The 16,933-nt window shown below is 44.7% G+C and overlaps 1 protein-coding gene across 1 annotated transcript in view; it reads left to right on the top strand.

The window, feature by feature from the left end:
- The window catches only part of NOL8 (nucleolar protein 8), a gene marked incomplete at its 5' end in the record, with an annotated part of 343,427 nt that overhangs the window by 214,962 nt on the left and 111,532 nt on the right, over nt 1–16,933 (top strand). The window contains one exon of the mRNA XM_089684276.1: nt 557–680. Coding sequence (XP_089540402.1) covers nt 557–680 — 124 coding nt within the window. The remainder of the gene's footprint in view (nt 1–556; nt 681–16,933) is intronic.

The following is a 16,933-nucleotide window of genomic DNA, read 5'->3' on the forward strand; positions in this document are numbered from 1 at the left end:
TGTAAGTGTCACACATGTATAGCTACAGGTTGGTGTGCTTAGCTACAAATTGCCGAAGTACAGTTAATAGCAAAGCCATAAAGGTGAATGGAGTGCAATTATTACTGACTAGAAACACTGTTCAAACATAGGGGAGCATATTTATAAAGCCGTTAATATGACAATCACTTAAATATTTAATGCAGGTGTATTTAACTGGTATAAGTTACAGCGATTCACCTTCACTAAATGCTTGTCACTTTCACTGCTTTAAAAAACTGCCCCAGATACATTTTCATTTATTAATCTAACCTGCAATTGCATTATCAGATTATAATGTGTGTGGCCAGGTTTTGAAGAGAGACAATGAATAGAGCATTTTTATTTATTACAATATTTATAATTATACAGAAGTCTACTTACAGTACATAAAACAGTTGATTAACCTGTGCATCATTATGTTGCATAATACCGATGCTGTGATTAAATCAGATAAAACACGATTAAATTAGGATAGACAGGAAAAAACTGTTAGGGAGAAATTTGTAAACGGCAGGTGTTGCTAATATATTTACAGAACCCTACAAGACTAAGACAATCAAACCAGCTAAAGTGGCATGGCAGGAAGATCCCAGATTCGAGGACAGCAGCTCTGAAGGCGATGATGATCAGGAGATAACTGTAGCTACAGAAAAGACAAGGTGATGGTTAAATTATGTTATGATGTCCAGTTTAAACTGTATCCCAGAGTCCTGGTAAAAGGACTTAAATAAGTCCTACATGGCATGATGTTCTGATTGTCAGCATCCAAAACAAGATTAAGACTTTATGCATATGGACTCTTAGCAACTCCTGTGTGCCGAGGCCTAATGTCTCTGATGCTTTCTGGTGCCTTGGGAACCACACATGCTGCCAGTGCAAGTGAATGGCTGTGTTGGGGTAAACACCTATGCAGAAGCCATTGGTGATTTATTGACCAGAAATTATGCATGGGCTATCTATATAACCTGAAGGCCCTCATTTTTACTTTTACCACTTGGATTGTTTGCTATTTACTGGCTGGGTACTATTTGTGCCTGAAACATTATTACAAACTTTTTGCAGTTTTCTCTCTGGGACTTGTGGTGCAGTGAACAGAGAAGTGTGTGCAGTGGCTTTTACTTTCCAGCCATACAGTGAGTATTCTCTAGGCATTGTGGTTTTGCATTGTGGTTTAGCATGTTATGCACAATGCTGGAGCTTCTCAAAGAGTGAGCTGGTGACCAAAAGTGTGCCTTTCAGGGAATAGTATAGAATAGCTCCGCCACACCTGACTATCTGCAACTACTGTACCCTTATCTTAAGCAATGAAGAGAGGGAAGCCATCCTGGTATGGGGCATAGCTGGATGCCAACCTGGAAGGAAAGCAACAAGGAAAACTAAGAGTACTCTCTTATAAGAAGAAAAGCTAGCATCTCCGTACCGGAGCTGTACTTGTGCTAAAGTGCTCTGTGCTGTCAGCTCCCCTGAGCTGCTGCTGCTGCTTTAATGTAAAATGGGTCTGTGAGCATTGTGAGAGGTTTTGGTTAGTTTTTAAAAGAAAACACTTTTTTTTTTTTTTTTTCCCATCCTGGGACTGCAGAAGATCCTTATAATCAGAACCTATTTTGCACTTTGTGAAGTGTCGAGTGCAATGTTGAGTTTATCACAGGAAGCAATCGTATCTTTTGCACAGCACACGGGTCTCAGTCAAAACCACCTCCATAGGTAGCCATTTTTGAAACCCCTCTTTCTTCCTTGTGTACTCATTGCTCTTACTTGCTCACAATGGAGGTAATTTCTTTGGTCACAATTTACCCAGTGGAATCTGACACAGGGATTCCTAATATTTCTGTTGGAGATGCTTCAGAGGATTTTGGAACAAAATGGTCTACTGCTTTGGTTGTTGAACCACCTATCTTTCATCTTAATCTCTGAACATTCCTATAGAAGAATGAGTCACTGGTGTTGACACTCACTTGATTGTGTTGATCAGAAGATTGCTGTGGTTGTAAAGGCTGAAGGTTTATCTTCATGCATTCTATGCATGAAGGTAAAAAAAACATTGTGTGCATTCGTTCCCCCAGGCTCTCAATACTTACCTGAGCCACATCACGATCCAGCAATGTGAATGACAGCCTCGGCTGCCCCGGGTCTCTGCCTCCTCATTGGCTGAGACCGCAAATTGATCCCGCTGCTGTCAATCGGAGGCAGTCAGCCAATGAGGAGATAGGGGGCAGGGCCAAGCCACAGCTCCATGTGTGAATGGACACATGGATCAGCGGGGCCCCCATAGCAAGCTGCTTACTGTGGGGGCACCTGACTTACAGCAGGAGGAGAGCCTGTGGGGGACCTGAGAAGAGAAGAATCTAGACTGCTCTGCACACAGTAGGTAAGTATAGATATGGTTGTTATTTTACAAAAAAAAACCCCTTTAGAATCACTTTAAATTTCATGTGCACAATGGCTCTGGTCTCTGGTAACACTTTCTTCTGTCTAGATCCACAGATAACACTTGTTTAAGTTCTGGTTGGTGAAGCAACAGTGTAAAAAGCCCTTGTTATGACTATCCTTTATGGGAAATGGTCTTTTTTTTATCTATTCAGGGACTGTTAAACCTGGGTGTTGTCATTCTTGTTACTTTAACCGAAAAAATGTCAAGGTTTTTATTCAAGACTGCAGTTCTGAAATCCAAATATGGCATCCTTTTTTGGTTTATAATGTCTTTAAAAGTTTTGGATGGGGCGGCTGCGCATGAGCGATGCCACAGAGGACAGCTGCATGTAGCAGGAGCTCTGTCCCTGCCTCGAGTCTTACTGCTCCCTGGAGCCTGCCGAACCCTCATTTTTGCCCGCAGATCAGCTGATCACCTCTAGCAGAGTGCCCTGCATGCTGTCAACTAAAAAAAGAAGTAAGGGGTCTGCTCAAAAATCCCTTATAACGTACCTATTGAAGACACAGGAGCAGTGCAGCATGTCTCAAGATGGTGCCAGCGGAGCATCCCCATCCCATTTCTCACAGGACACAACTCCCCAGCATCTGCACAGGAATGTGAGTATTCACAGCAGCTTACAAAAGGAGACTTGGAGTTTTGTCTGGAGTCTATGTATATGAAATTGGCAGCCAAATTTCAGACTGAACTCCCCAAAAGCACTAATGTCTTTTTGCAAGAAATCGCTGTACTTGGGGCTAGAACAGATCGGTTAGAAACTAAACATGATGAACTTAGTTTGGCCTATGGTGAGCTATCCAGGGATCATGACCTTTTACACACCACCTTTACACAGTTACAGGCTCAAGTGGAGGATCTTGACAACTGTGCTCCTACTCCTCAACGTCCACCTTCCACTCCCCAAATATCTCCTATTTGGAACACACCATCTCCAAGGCGGGAGAGGAGGAGACTCAGACAGGAGGCAGGATGATGGGGATTCTCGCTTTTGGCTGCTATTCCTTGTTTTGTTTACTTAATGGGGCATGCCATTGATGCCTTTGTACTAGTTGTGTCAATCAACTCTGGGTGTATACCCTAAATATTTTGACATGCTACCTGTTTAATATATTATTATTAATTATATTATAGATTATTAGGCCCTTTTTTTTTTTGCTGGCTGAGTCTACGTGGATCGCCGATGTGTTACCCCACCTTGTTGCCGGGCACGGTCGGAGTTGTCACTGCCCTGTTGTGGAGTGTCCGCTCTGCTCACCGCGTTTGGAGACGACAGGGTTTGGGCCCTGTTGGCCCTTTAGAAGTATGGGTCTCTGTATTTTAAGGTGAGGCAGCTTGCCCACCTGATCCATGGTTTATCTTGTTCTTTTTTGTTATTGGGGCTGCTCGGGCCTTGTCTCTATTGATTTATGTTTTAATTTTTTTTATAATTGTACATGATTGTAGTCATACAAGATTATGTGGATCTCCTTGCTAACTATTTGGGGCTTGGATATTCCATGCACTGATAAGGTTAGACTTTATCCTTATTGTGGTAGTATTGGGCACTGAATTTTTTGTATCACTATTCCTGGATATAGATCTAATTGGTATGATAGGTTGTTATATGCTCTTTTTTTACACATGGTGATACAGTGCCTCTCACATAATGTCCAAGGTTTTAATTCTCCAAATAAGTGCAAAACAGCATTCCTCCAATATAGGCAGTTAGGGGCTAAGATTCTTTTACTACAAGAGACCCATTTTGCTGCGGCTAAACATCCATACCTGCTCCACAAAAGCAGGGATAAACTTGTGTTCTTGGTCAGATCATAATGTTGTGGCGTTGTCTGTTACCTTTATAGACGTAGCGTCTACTCCCTATTTCTGGCGGTTGAACGAGTCTATGCTCACAGATATCTTGTACTGTCAAGAAGTATCTAATTCAATCCAAGAGTATTTTCAGCTGAGCAATACTCCTGATACCTCCCTGGCTATGCTGTGGGTGACCCACAAGGCGGTTCTCTGTGGCGGCTGCCAGAAATAGGGATTGTTGGAAACAAATTCAGAAGCTCACTAGAGAATTGTAAATGCACTATAGAACACATGTAGTAGTAGTATTATTATTATTATTATACAGTATTTATAAAGCGCCAATAGTTCACTCAGCGCTGTACATTACAAAGGGGGACAGAACATGTGACAGAACAATACCAATACAATGCAAAACATGAGGGGATTGAGGGCCCTGCTCTTTCGAGTTTACAATCTAGGAGGGAGGGGGATGGTGGCACAGGAGGAGATAGCTGTGGGGGATGGAGTGGTAGGAAGAATGGAGGAGGTCGGCAAGTTAGCAGGGGTTGGGATAGGCTTCCCTGAAGAGATGGGTTTTCAGGGTGCACCTAAAGGAGAGGGGAGTAGGTGATAATCTGATGGGTTGGGGCAGGGAGTTCCAGAGGATGGGTGACACCCTGGAGAAGTCCAGGAGGCGGGCATGGGAGGAGGAGACCAGGGAACTAGAGAAGGAGGTCTTGTGAGGAGCGGATTGTGCGTGCTGGACGGTACTTGGATATTAGGTCAGTGATGTAGTTCGGGGCAGTATGGTGGACAACTTTGTACGTCAGTGTTAGGATTTTGAATTTGATCCGTTGCGCAATCGGAAGCCAGTGGAGGGATTGGCAGAGGGGGGGTGGTAGAAACGGAGCAATTGGAAAGGTGAATGAGTCTGGCAGCCGTTTTCAGGATCGACTGAAGCGGGGATAGTCAGCGGTGAGGCAGGCCAGTGAGGAGGGAGTTGCAGTAGTCGAGTCGTGATATGATGAGGGAGTGGATGAGCTGTTTAGTGGTTTCTGGGGTTAGGAACGTGCATATTTTGGCGATGTTGCGGAGGTGGAGTCTGCACGAGTTTGTTAAAGATTGGGCTTGGGGCTGGAAGGATAGGTTGGAGTCCAGAATGACACCAAGTACTCTGGCCTGCGGGGCGGGTTTGATGGTAGCGTTGTTGGATGTGATGGAGAAGTCAATGGGGGGTGGTGTCCAGGCTGGGGGGGGAAGACAAGAAACTCGGTTTTGGAGAGGTTCAGTTTAAGGAAGTGGAGTGACATCCAGTCTGATATGTCTCTCAGTAGGTGTGTGATTCGGGCGGAGACCAAGGGGGTGAGGTGGGGGGTTGAGAGATAGATTTGTGTGTCGTCGGCATAGAGGTGGTAGTTGAAGCCGTGAGAGTGTATGAGTTGGCCAAGGGAGGAGGTGTAGATGCAGAAGAGAAGGGGCCCGAGGACAGAGCCTTGAGGGACCCCAACAGAGAGGGGGAGTGAGGGGGAGGTGGTAGCATTATAGGTAACGCTGAAAGAGCGTTGTGACAGGTAGGATGAGAGCCAGGAGAGAGCAGAATCTCTGAGGCCGAGGGAGTGTAGTTTTTTGAGGAGGAGGGGGTGCTCGACTGTGTCGAAGGCCGCAGAGAGGTCAAGGAGTAGGAGCACTGAATAGTGGCCATTAGCTTTGGCGGTTAGCAGGTCGTTGGAGAGTTTGAGTAAGGCAGTTTCGGTGGAGTGTAGGGGACGGAAGCCGGACTGTAGGGGATCGAGGAGGTTGTTGTCGTTGAGGTGAGAGCTTAGGCGGGTGTAGACTTGGCGCTCGAGGAGTTTAGATGTAAATGCGGGCAGGGAGATGGGTCTGAGGTTGTTCGGGTCATTGGGGTCCAGGGAAGGCTTTTTAAGTATGGGGGTGATGTGCGCATGTTTCAGAGGGGAGGGGAAAGTGCCGGAGGAGAGGGAGAAATTGAAGATGTGGGTGAGGGAGCGTAGGATGAAGGGGGAGGGAGGTCGTAGGAGTTGTGAGGGGATAGGGTTGAGGGGGCAGGTGGTGAGGCGGGCATCAGAGAGGATCTTGGAGACGTCCTCGATGGTAGTAAGGTCAAAGGTGCGGAGTGTTGGGGGAGCTTCAGTATGAGGAATGTAGGGTGGTGTGGAAGTGGAGGTCAGAGCAGTGGTGGGGCCGTGGGAGAGGGGTGATGGGGGGGGTAGCTGAGTGAGGGGGAACGGGGTTGGAGGGAGTTTGAGCAGCGACGAAGTCCCTGCGGGTTATTTTGAGGGGGAGGGGGGATGAGGGGGTAGCTGTGTGAGAGGGGACGGGTTGAGAGGGTGTGTGAGTTGCGGCGATGTCCTTGCGAATTGTGTCAATCTTGTTTTTGAAGTGATTGGCAATCTCAAGGGCAGTGAGTGAGGTGCTGGGTGGAGGTGGGGGTGGCGAGAGTAGAGAGTTGAAGGCGGAGAAGAGTCGGCGAGGATTGGAGGAGAGGGCCTTGATGAGGGTCAGGAAGTAGGCTTGTTTGGCTGCGTGGAGGGAGGAGGTGTAGGTGTGGAAGGCAGATTTGTAGCGGGTGAAGGCTTGTTGGGATTTGGTTTTGTGCCATAGTCGCTCCAGGGCACGACTGTGTCGTTTGAGAGTTTTGGTGTGATCAGTCTGCCAGGGCTGGAGCGGTAGGGGTCTGAAGTTGCGTGTGGTTAAAGGCGCTAGTGAGTCAAGGGCTGTTGACAGCGTGTTGTTGTAGGCAGTCATAGCCAAGTCGGGGCAGGACAGGGGGAGGATGCTGTCATGGAGTTGATCAGCTGCAGAGTGGAGGGGGGCAGGGTTAAGGTTGCGGAGGTTACGGCTGGTAGTAGTGTGACATTTGGAGGGGTAGGCGTTGGAGGACGAGGAGATAGAGAAGGTAATCAGGTTATGGTCAGAGAGAGGGAAGGGGGTGTTAGTGAGGTTGTGGGGAGCGCAGCGGTTGGAGAAGACAAGATCAAGGATATTACCGTTGGAGTGGGTGGTGGATTGTATGCACTGTGCAAGTGAAAAGAAGGAGGTTAAGTGGAGGAGATGAGATGTGTTCAGGTTGTCGAGGTTGACAGGGATGTTGAAATCCCCAAGGATGATGGTGGGTAGCTCAGAGGAGAGGAAGAAGGGTAGCCAGGAGGAAAAGTCATCCAGGAAGCGGGATATGGATCTAGGAGGCCGGTATATCACAGAAATCTTCTGGGGGGTTGGGGAGAATAGTCGGACGCAGTGGGTAATGTAGGTAACCCATCCCTTTTTAAACAGGAGTCTGATCTTGCAAAAGCATTTAGAATTGAATACTTTACTATCAGATAAAACAGAAAAGGCTTTACGTTTGTCAAGAGCATCTTTTTTATTACATAGGTGTGTGTGTGTGCGTGCGTGCGTGCGTCCGTGCGTCCGTCCGTCCTCGTTACCCCACGTAGTGTTGGACATTTTTAGGAATTTTATTCCTCCCTGTTAGCTCCTCCACAGGCAGATTTCCCTCCCCGGAAGTCTCTTGGCTTGATTCCTTACCTCTTACATCCTCTCAGATTTCGTCCCTTAATGCCCCGTGCTCTGTTGAGGAAGTTACACGTGTAATTAACATAATGAAAAAAATCCACAGCACCAGGCCCTGATGGGTTCACAGCCAGTTATTACAAACGTTTTGCCCCTTTTTTAGCCCCATCTTTGGTGTCTATCTTCAATGAGGTTTTGCAGATTTTCTGACGAGATGCTCTTGGCCAACATGTCCCTGTTGCCTAAACCTTTGACCACTAGCCTACAGGGCACTTACTGTATACCCCCTTCCTGCCCAGGCCAATTTCCAGCTTTCAGCGCTGTCACACTTTTGACAATTGCGCGGTCATGCAACACTGTACCCATATGACATTTTTATAATTTGTTTGTGACAGAGCTTTATTTTGGTGGTATTTAATCACCTCCTGGGTTTTTTATTTTTTCTTAAACCAAACACCACTGACAATTTTTGGGGAAAAAACGTTTTTTCTTAGTTTTTGTTATAAAATTTTATAAATAAGTGATTTTTCTCCTTCACTGATGTGTGTTAATGAGGCTGTAGTTATGGGCACTGATAGGCTGCACTAATGGACTCTGATAGGTGGCACTGATGAGGCGCTGGTAGGTGGCACTGATGGGCATTGACAGGCATCACTGATGGGCACTGAAAGGCAGCACTGATAGGTGCCACTGACGGGCACTGATAGGTGCCACTGACGGGCACTGATAGGTGCCACTGACGGGCACTGATAGGTGCAACTGACGGGCACTGATAGGTGGCACTGATGCACACTGATAGGTGGCACTGATGCACACTGATAGGTGGCACTGATGCACACTGATAGGTGGCACTGATTGGCAGCACTGATAGGTGGCACTGACTGGCATTGATAGGTGACACTGATGAGTGACTGACTGGCATTGATAGGCGGCTCTGATGGGCGACACTGAAAGGCAGCTCAGATGGGCACTGATATTTGGCATTGATGTGCACTGGTAGGCACTGAAATGTGGCACTGATGGGCACTGGCAGGTAGCATGGATGAGCACTGACAGCTGTCATTGATGGACACTGACAGGTGGCACTGCTGGGGCTACACTTCTCACCAGGGCACACTGATCATCAGTGCTCTGATGATCAGTGTAGATGTCCCCTCCGAGGAATGCCGATTTACCAGCTCTCCTCTTGAGCTGTCAGCGTGACAGCTCATGAGGAGAGAAATGCCGATAACCGGCATTTCCCTGTTTACATGTGATCAGCTGTGATTGGACACAGCCGATCACATGACCGAGCCGACATCTTCGGCTCTTTCCGTGGATCGGTGATCCGCTGTGTCCGACGGACACAGCACACCACCGATCGCCGCACTGCGTGCGCCCGGACCCATGCATTGACGGTGAGAATGGGAGGACGTCATATGATGTCCTCCCAGAACAAGAGAACCGCCTTGCGCCCGTCATTGTACTATATGGTGGGCGGGAGGCGGTTAAAAGACCACCTTCTACCACAAAACTATAGCCCCATTTCTGTGATGAATAATGATTTAAAGATATTTAGTCGTTTATTAGCAGATAGATTGGCCCTTATCTACTCCTTGGTCTCATCTGATAAATCGGGATTTATACCTGACAGGCTTATCACAGATAACATACGTCTCATGCTGGATGTGATTCAAGTTGCTAACCTGCACTCTAAGGAGGTGTTGTTATTAAGCCTTGACATTAATAAGGCCTTTGATAGTGTCCTTTGGCCATATCTGTTTTCGTTGTTGCAGAAATTGGGTTTTAGTGACAAATTTCTTTCCGGTGTACAGGCTTTATAGAATTCTCCCAAACGAGGATTAGACTCCTGGTTGTAATTCAGTCTTTTTTACCTTGGGTGGAGGCACCTGACAGGGTTGTTTTGGAACCCTTGGCTATTGCTATAAGGTCACACCCTGATATTTCAGGGTATCCGCTCTTGGTTTCACAATTTAAGTTATGTATGTATGCTGATGATGTTATGCTTTTTCTTACCAACCCATTAGTATCCTTGCCTAATTTATGCACTCTGTTGAATGATTTTGTATCCATATCAGGTCTCTCTGTGAATTTCTCTAAATCTGTTCTTATGTCTATTAATGTTACTGAGTCTTTAGGGGAATCCCTCCGTGGTTCTTTCCTATTTCGGTGGACCACGGATCGGTTTCTATACCTTGGTATTTTCCTGCAGCCAAGTACTCACAGTGTGTGTCTTGTCTCTGCATTCGACTTAAGATCTGGCATGGGTACCCTATCTCGTTTCTGGGTAGAGTCACAACTGTGAAAATGAACATCTTACCTAAACTCCTATTTACTTCAAGCGCTCCCATTGTCAGTTTCTAAATCGTATTTGGATCACTTTCAAAGCGTGATTAATAACTTTATTTGGGTGAAATAGACGTCCTCGTTTTACCAAGCTTGCTCTATATAAATCGCAAAGTCAGGGGGGCTTAGGCCTTCCCAACTTTTGGCTTTATCTATCTGCTCGTTTTTCTCAATTAGCACAATGAGTGACTGTTAACTCCCAGTCACCCGGAGTCGGCTTTGAATCTCAATCTATACGCCCGTTTTATTTACCAGGTCTATTGTGGTCAAATACTCCCTCCTTGTTCGCTGTTGATATATAATTTGCTTGTGTCCCACTCCTTGGCACTTTGGTCCGGTTATAAATCTAAATCGGGTCTTATCTCTTCAGCCCCACCTTTTTCGACATTTTTTGGTGATCCATGGTTTTCCATCGGGTTTGCATCTCCACAGGCTTTTCGCTGGTGGTATGACCGCGCTCTTATTAGGCTATCCGATTTTCAGCGTGGTGGGGCTTTTATATCCTATGATATAATACGTACAATAGTTGACATCCCGCTTCATAAACATTTTAGCTATCGACTAATTCAACACTTTTTCGGTTCCCACTTTGGGTTGACGCCCTCGTCCCCGATTACTTATTTTGAGCATATCAGTTGTGACTCACCCAAGGGTAGGGTTCTTATCTTAGATTTATATCACTCCTTCTTACAGATAATATTTTTTCCTTGCCTCCTTTGTATAGACAGAAATGGAAGAGTGAATGTGGGGTTACGTTCTCTGATGAGGACTGGGTTTCCATGGTGGAGAATATATGGAAAGGCTCTAGATCTCTTTCGGTTTGTGAGACGGCCCTGAACGTTTTAACTCGCTGGTACTATACCCCCTCTAGACTTCATATGTTTCCAGGAATGTTGCACCTTTGCTTTAGACGGTGTGGCTTTGCTGGTACCCTCGTACATGTCTTTTGAGCTTGCCCTGTTCTTCCCTTGATCTGGCGTAGGATTTTGGAGGTGTCTTCCGCTTTGGCGGGTTCTCCGGTGGATTTGTCCTTGCAAATTTGCTTGTTGGGAGTATCGATTTCGAGGATCCCAGTAAACCAAATGAGGTTACTTCACACTATCTGCAATTCCACCCTATGGGCCATTGCCCTTCATTGGAAGTCTCCTGTGGTCCCTTGGATTTCTGTCTTACGGAGAATTGATATGGTTATGCTTATGGAACGTATTCCACATACGTTGCTGGATAGGTTGCATTTATTCAACAGGAAATGGGATGGTTGGAGAACGCATCGACACTTATTATTCGATCGATGGTCTATCATGGTTTGTTTAGTATTGAACCTTTTATTGATCTTGTGGTTGTTCTGCCAATAATATTAACTACCTCTTTCATGTAGTGATTTTTTTTATTCTTTCATGATTGTACTTTGTATTTCTGTTCATTTCCTATATATGATTTTTTTTTTATCAAGCTGTTTAATCTACCTCACTAAATGGTGCAGTTTTTGTAGTCTATCTCCTATTAAAAACATTTGTAAGCAAAAAAAAGTTTTGGATGGAATTTTGTGTAGGTATTGTTTTCCTTCTTTGTGGAGACTTCTTAGCATCCATCGACATAAAGGATGAATGTTTATACACTCGCGTTTCCAGGTCATCAGCGATTTATTTGCTTTTCTGTGGCCGACAACTGGTTGTGACACTTTTCTTGTTCTGGCTCCAAGAATTTTCACAAAGGTCCTCGCAGCAGTTCGTGGTCTTCATCTCAGATATATTCCAGTCATATGTTTCCTGGGTGTTCTGCTACTGCAAGAACAAGTGTAACTGACTTTGGACTCCAGTGTGTCAGTTGTGTCCTGGAATACTCTTTGGATGGATCCTGAATTTTGTAAAGTCATTCAATTCTCTTGTATTAAAAGAGGTATAGACTTCAGAAAGAGATATCATTTTACCCCTGTACAAATCATTAGTAAGACCACATTGGGGATATGCAGTTCAATTTTGGGCACCAATCCACAAAAAGAACATTGGGGAACTGGAGAAAGTACAGAGAAGGGTAACCAATCTCCAAATACGGAAAGGTTTCTTCACAGTAAGAGCTGTGAAAATGAGGAATAGACTCCCTCAAGAATTGGTTCTGGCCTTCTCAGTGGATTGCTTTAAAAAAGGCCTGGATTCTTTCTTGGATACACAGAATATAACTGGATACTAACATTTATAGGAAAAGTTGATCCAGGGAATATCCAATTGCCTCTCGGATCAGAAAGGATTTTTTTTTTCCCTGCAGGAGCAAACTGGATCATGCATTGCTTTGTTTGTTTGTTTTTTTAGTGTAGGATTATAACTTTTTTTTTTTTTTTTTTTTGATGTTTGAACTGGATGGTCTTTTTTCAGTCAGACTAACAATGTAATTCCATAACACTGCTTAAAGTAATAATGCCTTCTCCAGGATACCCCCTTGTTGGTCTTCCCCTGCCAAGCTGCATGTTAAAGTGATTGTTATGGCTCAAGGTTTTTTTTCACCTTCAAGCATTTTTTGCATGAAGGTAAAAAAAACCTCTGTCCAGCAGCCCCCCTAATACCTAAGCCCCCTCTGGATCCAGCAAAGTGCACTGGAGTCTCGGCTATCCTGGGACTCCCTCTCTTCATTGGCTGAGACAGCAGCAGGAGTTATTGGCCAATGAGAAGAGAGAGGGGCAGGGCCCAGCCACAGCTCCGTGTGGGGAGTGTGCATGCTCGGGTGCCCCCATAGCAGGCTGTTTGTTGTGGAGGCACCCAACAGGAGGGAGGGGCCAGAAGCGCAGGCAGGGGACCTGAGAAGAGGAGGATCCGAGCTACTTTGCAAAACCACTGCACAGAGCAGGTACATATAGACATGTTTGTTATTTAAAAAAAAAATGAGGCCTTTAGAATCACTTTAAAGCTTGGATTTATGGTATCCAGCTTCAAAAAAATTCCACTTGCCCAATTCCACTCTCGACCCTTGTAATGGAACATTCTCATGCCATGGAACAAATCTAGTCTTTCTGGATGATTTGGTTACAACATCAATCCAAGATTTCTCTGTCATCGTGGCTTCTGTTCTTTACATTATCAGAGGGCAGGTTTTTTCTTACATTGAAGTATTATCTTGACGAATCATCTTGCCCGGTCTGGGTGTACTCCACTGTAGCTTAATACATGGTTAGGGGAAAAGTAGCTTCTAGGGTATGCACAGGTATGGCAAGTGTACAATTTGTGCCATGTTGAAAAAGCAAAGATTTTCTATTGTAGTGACAGAACTCAAGTGTTTCTGATCTTTCATCTGCCGTAGAATTGCCAAATTCATCTATGAGATACAGTCAGGTCCATAAATATTGGGATATCAACACAATGCTAACATTTTTGGCTCTATACACCACCACAATGGATTTGAAATGAAACCAACAAGATGTGCTTTAACTGCAGACTGTCAGCTTTAATTTGATGGTATTTACATCTAAATCAGGTGAACAGTGTAGGAATTACAACAGTTTGCATATGTGCCTCCCACTTGTTAAGGGACCAAAAGTAATGGGACAGAATAATAATCATAAATCAAACTTTCACTTTTTAATACTTGGTTGCAAATCCTTTGCAGTCAATTACAGCCTGAAGTCTGGAATGCATAGACATCACCAGACGCTGGGTTTCATCCCTGGTGATGCTCTGCCAGGCCTCTACTGCAACTGTCTTCAGTTCCTGCTTGTTCTTGGGGCATTTTCCCTTCAATTTTGTCTTTAGCAAGTGAAATGTATGCTCAATCGGATTCAGGTCAGGTGATTGACTTGGCCATTGCATAACATTCCACTTCTTTCCCTTAAAAAACTCTTTGGTTGCTTTTGCAGTATGCTTTGGGTCATTGTCCATCTGCACTGTGAAGAGGCGTCCAATGAGTTCTGAAGCATTTGGCTGAATATGAGCAGATAATATTGCCCGAAACACTTCAGAATTCATCCTGCTGCTTTTGTCAGCAGTCACATCATCAATAAATACAAGAGAACCAGTTTCATTGGCAGCCATACATGCCCACGCCATGGCACTACCACCACCATGCTTCACTGATGAGGTGGTATGCTTAGGATCATGAACAGTTCCTTTCCTTCTCCATACTCTTCTCTTCCCATCACTCTGGTACAAGTTGATCTTGGTCTCATCTGTCCATAGGATGTTGTTCCAGAACTGTGAAGGCTTTTTTAGATGTCGTTTGGCAAACTCTAATCTGGCCTTCCTGTTTTTGATGCTCACCAATGGTATACATCTGTGGTGAACCCTCTGTATTCACTCTGGTGAAGTCTTCTCTTGATTGTTGACTTTGACACACATACACCTGCCTCCTGGAGAGTGTTCTTGATCTGGCCAACTGTTGTGAATGGTGTTTTCTTCACCAGGGAAAGAATTCTTCGGTCATCCACCACAGTTGTTTTCCGTGGTCTTCTGGGTCTCTTGGTGTTGCTGAGCTCCCCGGTGCATTCCTTCTTTTTAAGAATGTTCCAAACAGTTGTTTTGGCCACGCCTAATGTTTTTGCTATCTCTCTGATGGGTTTGTTTTGTTTTTTCAGCCTAATGATGGCTTGCTTCACTGAAAGTGACAGCTCTTTGGATCTCATCTTGAGAGTTGACAGCAACAGATTCCAAATGCAAATAGCACACTTGAAATGAAGTCTGGACCTTTTATCTGCTCATAGTAATTGGGATAATGAGGGAATAACGCACGCCTGGCCATGGAACAGCTGAGAAGCCAATTGTCCCATTACTTGTGGTCCCTTAACAAGTGGGAGGCATATATGCAAACTGTTTCAATTCCAACACCGTTCACCTGATTTGGATGTAGATACCCTCAAATTAAAGCTGACAGTCTGCAGTTAAAGCACATCTTGTTCGTTTCATTTCAAATCCATTGTGGTGGTGTATAGAGCCAAAAATGTTAGAATTGTGTCAATGTCCCAATATTTATGGACCTGACTGTATGCGGCCCTTGTTGCAAGCAATATAGTGCCAAGACTAAATGTGAGCTACATATTCATATTTGAGAGCATTTAAAGTGTTACTAAACCCTGGACCCTGCATTCACTATATCTGGTCTCCCACAGCACACACTACGTGGAAATGCAATTATTTTAGTAAATATAAACTGCTAAATACCTTTCCTCATCAGCAGTTAGAGCAGTCTTGTGACCTCTATCAGTGTTCAGCAGAGCTGAACTGGTTAAAGCTTGTAGCAGTTTTCATTCTCCCCTGAATGACTTATGAGTTTTCTTTCTGCTCTAGGAGGATGCAGAACCTCTGTCTGGACAGTGCTGATTGGCCCTGTCACATGCACTCCGAGAAGAAAAACCTGTCTAACAATACACTCCAAATGAGCATGTGCAGAGTGTCTGCACATATATCTCATCAGGAGATAAGAGGGGGGACACTGGAAGAAGGGGAGGATCAGAGATGTCAGGATCCAACAGCTTTTTTACACAGTGTAGAAGATTAACCCGTTAGGTTCCACAGTGAGTATATACAGCATGCTTTACTGCACATACAGACTGATTTTACTGTTGTGGGTTTAATAACACTTTAAGGGACATTGCAAAATAAAGTGAATAGCCTAATGTCCCAAAATTTAAAAAAAAAAAAAAATCATGGTTCCAGGCCTCAAGTGCTCACTATGAAGGGGATCTATTGATACAGTGGTTGCAGCATAGTGGGGCGTTAAGTTCTTGCTGGTCTTGATTAATTTCCAGGTATATTTATAATACAGGATGAGACTACTTTATTGGTCTTCTTTAACCGTATAAGGCAATGAAACTGCATTCCACTATTGGTCCTTTTCTCAGTATGCCTATATTAGCAATATGTAGTGGAACCCTTCCTTTACATAGTGTGGGAACTCGCTTCAACTGGTAGAGCTTTTCTTGTTTAAGCACACAGCAACTCGCTTCTTTAAGGGCTTTTTTGCCCACTTTTATTTAAAGAAAGTTCAAATAACACAAATGCTTCCCACGCAGGGGTATCCACCATCAAGAAATACCAACAAAGATTCATCCTGGCTTGTACACAGTTCACTGTCTGTCTCCTGCAGACTCTTCCCAAATTATGGGCACTAGCACACAGCTAGTCTGGCTTTCACCTGACTCCAAGGCAGAGACCTCCTGTCTGCCGGGGTGGAGCCCTCCTGACTCCGTCTGCCGGGGTGGAGCCCAGAACTATGGTCAGGACTCTATAAAAAGGCCTGCACACACCTGTGCAATCAGTGTGCTGGGGGTTCTCAAAACACGGACCCCGGATTGGAGATTTCATCCCTCCCAGATCTCTTTGAAATCTCCAGGCTCCAGATCCCAAAACAGACTTAATGAATATATGAGGAAACTGAAAAGCCAGTTTCCTCTGCAATATATCAACTCTCTGGAGCCCCTCAACCTGCCTGGTTGAGAATCCAGGGTTTTCAGCTTTATTTTGACCGTGGCAGGACACCGCACTGCCACAATAGTTACATCGTTTTTCAGATTAAAAAGACACCGGTCAATCCAATTCAACCTGTGTGTATTTTGCTTCCTGAGGAATGCATCTACATTATTGACAGTGTCCGCTACTACCACTTCTGGGGGAAGAAGTTCCATATATTTCCTGCTCTAACAGTAAAGAACAATTACCACATTTCCTCCATCTAAAGTTAAACCTCCTTTCTTATAACCTTAAATCATGGCCACATGTCCTCTTTAGGGACCTTTAGAGTAAACATTTTGTTAGTTGCTGAAGTCATCTCTAATGGGTTTGTAATATGTAATTTCTTGCCCCCTTAAGCACCTCTTATCAACAGTGAATAACTGTAATCTATGTACTCGACCCTCAT

The sequence above is a fragment of the Staurois parvus genome, unplaced genomic scaffold (genome assembly GCF_062004578.1).
Source record: "Staurois parvus isolate SC_StPar_1 unplaced genomic scaffold, SC_StPar_1.0 ptg000341l, whole genome shotgun sequence".
NCBI classification, from domain to species: domain Eukaryota; kingdom Metazoa; phylum Chordata; class Amphibia; order Anura; family Ranidae; genus Staurois; species Staurois parvus.